The sequence below is a fragment of the Gavia stellata genome, chromosome 8 (assembly GCF_030936135.1).
Source record: "Gavia stellata isolate bGavSte3 chromosome 8, bGavSte3.hap2, whole genome shotgun sequence".
NCBI lineage: Eukaryota > Metazoa > Chordata > Aves > Gaviiformes > Gaviidae > Gavia > Gavia stellata.
In genome coordinates, this window is record NC_082601.1 from 35,284,140 (window position 1) to 35,291,181 (window position 7,042).

The 7,042-nt window shown below is 51.9% G+C and overlaps 1 protein-coding gene across 1 annotated transcript in view; it reads right to left on the reverse strand.

Moving 5' to 3' along the window:
* The window catches only part of GLS (glutaminase), a 68,629-nt gene extending 62,548 nt beyond the window's left edge, over positions 1-6,081 (reverse strand). The window contains 1 exon segment of the mRNA XM_059820103.1: positions 5,732-6,081. Within this exon segment, the coding sequence (XP_059676086.1) occupies positions 5,732-6,081 (350 nt within the window).
* Positions 6,082-7,042: the final 961 nt, after the last annotated feature.

The window sequence follows — 7,042 nt, forward strand, 5'->3', positions numbered from 1 at the left end:
GTAACTAATGTTTGCTTAACCTAAAAGCTATGTTTTGGCACCGTGAGCACACTTAGCAAGATAGTGCTGTTCAGCACACGTTGTAAAGAGCTGTTTTTCAAGTCAGGGAACTTGCAGTTTCCACAGTCGAATTAAAGTGGAAATTCCAGTTTATTCCATTTCATGAATAATGACTTTCGATACTTATTTCTCCTCTTTAAAAAAAAAAAAATTAAGCACCAGGCTATTACACAACTAGACTTCTTCAGTGGTACTCTGTGGACTAGAATACTGGCGGATGCTCCATACTGCTCTTTTTATTTAAAAAAAAACAGAATGCAGGAATTCCAAGCACAAGGACTCTGCGGTCCATATTGTTCCTTCCTTCAGCTCTTCCTTTTACATCAGTACGATGCTTATACCACACTCCACAGAGGATTTCATTTTAACAACAGCTGAATTATAATTTCTACAATATAAAAAGAGATTACATTTCAAATACAGTGAAACATGCCTACTTTGTACTTCAAGATGTAACTGGCAAAAGGCAGAACAGGATTTATAGAACAACAAGAGATATAAAGATATGATACTGCTAATAATAGTTTCAGTCTCATTATTAACCGTAAGACACCAGTCATAAAAATATGAGGTCACAACAACTGTCACAAACAACTGTCCCTCAGGGGTCCGTACTGGGACCAGTACTGTTTAACATCTTCACCAATGACACAGACAGTGGGATGAAGTGCACCCTCAGCAAGTTTGCAGGTGACACCAAGCTGAGTGGTGCGGCTGACACACCTGAGGGTGGGGATGCCATCCAGGGGGACCTGGACAAGCTCGAGGAGTGGGCCCATGTGAACCTCAGAGGTTCAACAAGGCCAAGTGCAAGGTCCTTCACCTGGGTCAGGGCAACCCCTGGTATCAATACAGGCTGGGGGATGAAGGGATTGAGAGCAGCCCTGTGGAGAAGGACTTGGGGGTACTGCTGGATGAAAAGCTGGACATGAGGCAGCAATGTACGCTCGCAGCCCAGAAAGCCAACCATACCCTGGGCTGCATCAAAAGAAGCGTGACCAGCAGGTCGAGGGAGGTGATTCTGCCCCTCTGCTCTGCTCTGGTGAGATCCCACCTGGAGAACTGCATCCAGCTCTGGAGTCCTCAGCACAGGAAAGACATGGACCTGTTGGAGCAGGTCCAGAGGAGGGCCACAACAATGGTCAGAGGGCTGAAACACCTCTCCTATGAGGACAGGCTGAGAGTTGGGGTTGTTCAGCCTGGAGAAGAGAAGGCTCTGGGGAGACCTTATTGCAGCCTTTCCGTACTTGAAGGGGGCTTGTAAGAAATACGGGGACAGACTTTTCAGCAGGGCCTGTTGCGATAGGACAAAGGGTAATGGTTTTAAGCTAAAAGAGGGTAGATTTAGACTAGATATAAGGAAGACATTTTTTACAATGAGGGTGGCAAAACACTGGGACAGGTTGCCCAGAGAGGTGGTAGATGCCCCATCCCTGGAAACATTCAAGGTGAGGCTGGATGGGGCTCTCAGCAACCTGATCTAGTTGAAGATGTCCCTGCTCGTTGCAGGGGGTTTGGACTAGGTGACCTTTAAAGGTCCCTTCCAACCCAAACTACTCTACAATTCTGTGAAAGCTGCAAGGGCTGCAACCCGCAGTTGGTAGCCACTCTATCTAAACCAGGCATCTTGAAGAAGTTGTCACCATACCACAGATTACTGATCTCCAAATAAAAGACATGAACACCTGTCAAGTCACTAAATAACTACTTTCTCTCCACTTATGTAGTTAGACACTGATCCCATTAACAGTGGTGGGTAACCATTTACCTGAGAACTTACCAAGATTCAGACAAAACTATATATTTATAAACTTAGACTGAAGATGGACATGTTTTAGTAGATGTCAAAGTTTTTATGGTAAAAACAAGAACTGTTGCTTCAAAAACTTAGCCTCGAAGGAAGTTATGAAAGGTCTAATGAAAGCGCACTTCTAACAGTTTCTTGCATCTGCAAGTATTATATCCACACTCCAACAAGAGTAACAGTGAGATGAACCACTGCCTGGTTACTATACAGTTATTCCTCTGCAATCTGGCCTGGGTACAAAAGCAAAATGAATTTTAAAAGGTATCTCCAGAATTCACCCCGTCCTTAACAAGGAGCACTACCACTCCCTTGTCATTTTAAGAAAAAAAAAAAACCCAAAAATTAATAAAACACTTCCATTAACCATTTTGCTATATTCCATGGACTAGTACCCATCACTATTGTAATTTAGCTATACTTGAAAAATCAGAGTTGCTCACGTTTTGCTTCTCCCTCTCACCTTAATCAAGGCCTTTGTAATTTAGAAATAGCTTATACTAAGATAAACTATGTTTGATCCTACTGCCGTCCAGCATAAGATGTAAGACGATCAATGCACACTTATACTGCAAGTGAACAATACACAGTTATACTGAAAGTGGAAGTAAACACTACTAAATATTATATGAGTTTATAATTTAGGACTGTACGGGGTTATTGTGTTTTAAGTATTTAAGCAGGAACATAGATATGACTGCATTTTAATCCACAGCCTTCATTAATCAAAATAACCAGTCTGTAACCACTCTCAGTTTAAGCTCAAGTTTTTTTTTCTTTCCAAAATATATTAAGTTTCAGGTGGATACACAGAACAAAGGCTGGATAGCAGGGATAAAGAGGTGGTGGAAGACGTTTAGGAAAAAATGCACAAGGGGATCTGGTTATGCAATGGGATACTAGTTATTTCATCAGCCACAAAACCTCATAATTTATTCCCTCTATGAGGAATTACACTGTTCTAAATTTCTGTGCAGTCTTTGCACAAAACATTTTAGGTTTTCACTTGCAACTCCTACTCTCTGTACATGAGGACTGTTAGGCAAGCAAACAAGCAAGAAAATCTTAGTACTGTCTTTTGACAATGTAGGTCATTCCAGTATCCTAGAACCGTGACCTTACAACCAAATAGAAAAAAATAATCCCCCCCCCCAACCAAACAAAAAAGAAAGCGTAAAAAGAACTATTGTCTTCCCAGTTGGGTCCACAAACTATCTGCCAAACACAACTCAAATGTTATATACCACTGGATGGCAAAGTGCTGGAATCAGCAGAACACACAGACTACACTGACTTAGCCCAGCTGTCAATCTAGTCCAGAAACCTGTCTTTTGATGAACTTCACTCTTCTTCCGAATCCTGCACTCTGTCTTAACACAGCAATGATTTCCACATGTAATGTACCATTTACAAATGCTTAAAGAAGATTTTCATAATTCTGCATTAAGGAAAATAAGAATGAAAGTATCCAGCAGCCTGGCTAACGTGCCACCAGGAATTCCTGCACAGCCTGAACTGAAATTGTTTCCAGGTTTTTCCTTGTTCGTAACTATATGCTGTATGTTTCATATAGTTGTTCCTCGTTCACTTTGCAGTCAGGCTCAAAGAACAAGCATCTGACTTTCAAATACATCCTTTTGTCAAAAGCCAAAAATTATTAAAAGGGTATAACTGGTTTATGACTACATAGCCTTACCAGACATATTAGAAATTATAGGATTTCCCTAACTGATGCTAGCTGTAGGAAGCTGTTATAAAAGCTCAGTTTAGGAAAATGTTACCTCTTTAATAAATCACCTTTTCAACATGCTCAAACCACACACCCCCCCCCAGTCGGCATACTGCTTTTTTCTTAAGTTTTTAATGGTACTGTCTGTATTTCTCATTGAAAATAGAAGTACCTTCATAAACCACACCTACTTGAGCCACAGCTGAGTAACATTTTGTTCCAAAACCTTATGTATAGAGCTAATTCAAAGAGGAGACTTCATATATATTGAACAGTATATATATAATAATAATCCACATATTATTGTGTATTATATTGTATATGGTTATATAACCTGACATGCATGCTTTTTTTAAGGCATTTGACAGCAGAAATTATAAGCGATGCCTTTAGAGACGACTACACCCCATTGGAGCAAAAGGCTTGAACCAAGCTGCGCAGCTAAGATATTTGCTAGAAAAAAGGGGAGAAGAACAAGAGAATACCTTCTTTCCCTGCCTGCTATGTCGAAGGATTACAAGCTCATGCTAAAAAAAAAAGAAAAACCCCAAAAACCACAAGTCAAAAGCAGAACTATTAACAAGCTAAGGGCTGAAACCTTCCCAACTGGCCTTGTAGAATTTTTTCCAGACTTCCTCTTAGCATTAGGCTAACAAAGATTTTGCTCAGTGTTAAAGCAAGGTACTCCTCTCTTGGCCTTATTTCCTCTGTCTTTTGCTTTTTTCATCTAGGTAATAAGCATAGCAAAACCCGGGAAAGCAGCTTGGTTTTAGATTTTAATTTTGCTGCCCGATAAGCAGTGCAAAGATGACACACAGGCTGCCTACAGGAAAGCCAAAGGGCATGTCCCAAACACGCACAAAGGAAATGGATCTTCATGGGGCTTGCAGTTAAGTTATCAAACTTCTTGTAAAAGGCTATCAGAGATACGAAGCATACCCAGGTTCAAACAAGCAATGGGCAAAGTGTCAGATGGGGAGGTGGGAAATGAACGAGACTTTTTCAAGACCTGCATAATGCCAAGGACTAACAAAGCAGAGTGCTAAGAGGAACCATCAGTCCATTTACCTCGTCATTATACTCTATTCCCAGTATCCATTACTGGTCATTACCAGGGACCTAAACTGGAGCTGGTATGCGTGTCCCTAACCAATTATTTTAAGAATATTTCAGGTTCTAAGTGAGGGAGTATTAACTTCACACGCGTATACAGTCTTATCATTCTATTACCTGCATGCACCTTTGTCACTTAGGGACAAATCAGGACCTCTTGGCACAGGGACAGATCCTGCAGCACCTATGAACATTTGTACACGCCACTGACTGGTGGCAACATCTATCTCTAACTACACTAGATGTAGACGTGAGGAAGACAGTGCTGCAAAACTGCCAAGGCAGAACTATACACCACGTACGCTGCCTTTAATAATTAATGTAAGATGACACAGCTTTCACTTCTCTTGGAAAATACTTTATGCAAGTAGCAGCGCTAGAAAAAACACACTAACGCACGCTGGCTCCTCTGAGCCAAAACCCACCCCACCACCCCCCCAACGCACACAGCCTGCGGGGAGGGTCCCCAAGCCAAGCGGGAGCTCAAGGCGCGGGCAGGACCCCAAGCACTGCCCAGGGCCGCCCCGGGAGGCACACACGCTCCCCACCCTACGAGTCTGCGCTTACCCCCCCCTTCCAGCCCGCCTTCCACGACCCGCGGCAGCTCCCCGGGCTGCGCGGCCCCGCACCACGGCACGGGGAGCACCCACCGGGAGGTGGGCGGCAGCTGGGCCCGCACCGCGCACGCAGCGCACAGGCGCAGCGCGCCCCGCCCCGAGCCCGGGGCGCGGCCGTGACAGACCCCAGCCCGCCGCCGGCGGGGCCCCCCTCGCCCCCGGGAGAGGCGATGCCCGCGCGGAGCAGCGGCCCGGCCCCGGCACCTGCCGGGGAAGCGGCCCGGCGGCCCCCGCGCCCCGCCCGGGGCGGCCCGGCCCGGCCCCCTTCCGCAGGCACCACGCGCGCGAGGGGGAAGGCGGCGCGGCGCTCACATGGCGCCTCCGCATCCCCCGCCGCCCGGCCCGGCCCGGCCCGGCCCGACCGCCGCCCGCGCCCCGGCACACCCCCGCCGCCCCCCTCGCACTCACTTCTCCCCCCCGCCGCCGCCTCCGGCCAGCTCCTTGCCGCCGCCGTGGTTATTGTTGTGGCCGCTGTCGGCGGGGGGCTCCCCGGGGGCCGGCGGCGGCGCCTGCGCCCCCTTCCCCGGCTCCTCCAGGGCTCCCTCCGAGCGAGTGCACAAACCCCGCGCCGAGGGCGGCGGCGGCGGCAGCAGCCGCGGGCCGCGGCGGGAGGCGGGGGGGCTCGCGCCGAAGGCGGCCAGCGGCGGCGGAAGGCGCCTGGGGCCGGCGCCGGGACCCGGGCCGCCGCCGCCGGCCGCCCCCGGCGGGCCGAGCAGCAGAAGCTCCCGCAGCAGCGCCGAGCGCCACAGCCGCATCATGCTGCGCCACTTCCCTCCGCCGAGTGCCCCAGCCGGCGGCCTGCGGCGCCGCTCGCGCCCCGCCGCGCCCGCCCCCGCTCACCCGATTGGCGGCGGCCGCGTAACTGTCAGGCACGCGGCGTGCTCATTGGCCCGCGGGGACGCCACTCCGGCTGGGCCACGCCCCCGGCGCAGGCCGAGCCGCCCGCGGGCCGCTGGGGTCTCGGCGCGCGAGGCCGACGGCGCTGCGGGGGGGCGGGAGGGAGCGCGGGGGGGGCCCGCGGGCGGGCGGCGGGGCCGGACAAGGACGCGGGGCCCGGTACCGCCCGCGGCCGGCGGCGCGCGAGCGGAGCGGAGCAGCGCCCCCCCGCGGGCGGATGCGCCTCAGGGCCGGGCGGTGGCGCGCTGAGGGGAGCGGCGGGGCGGCGGCGCGTAGCGGGCCGGGGCCGCCGCCGCCGCCCGCACCGAGGTCACCCCGCCCTTCCCGCCGCCTCCATTTTCTGTCGGCCCCGGCGCCGGAGGAGGGAAAGTTTGAGTACCCGCCGCCCCCGCGCCGGCAGCGCGGGAGGGCCCGGGCCGTGGCCCAGCGGCGGCGGGGAAGGGGCGCGGGGCGGAGCCGGCACCTGCGGGGCGGCAGGCGGCACCGGGCGCGCCCGGGGGCCCCCGCGGGCCCCGGCGCGGCTGAAACGCTCCCGGCGGCGCTTCCCTTCCTCTGCGACCTGGAAAGGGGTTGGAAACGGGTTAGAAACGGGTTGGGCTTCGGCGGTGTCAGGTTTAGGTTGCCATGGATACGGGCGATTTTTTAAATTTTACGGTTTTAGCTCTCAAGTGGGCCGCCTCTCCCGGGACAGAGGAGCGGGCGGCGGGCGCAGTCGGTCACCGGTGCGGGCTGGAGCGGTGCGGGCAGGACGGTCCCGCCTGGGAGCCGGCCGGCCGTAGGCCTGCCTTAGCCCCCCGTCCCGCCCGTCAGGCACCGCAGGGA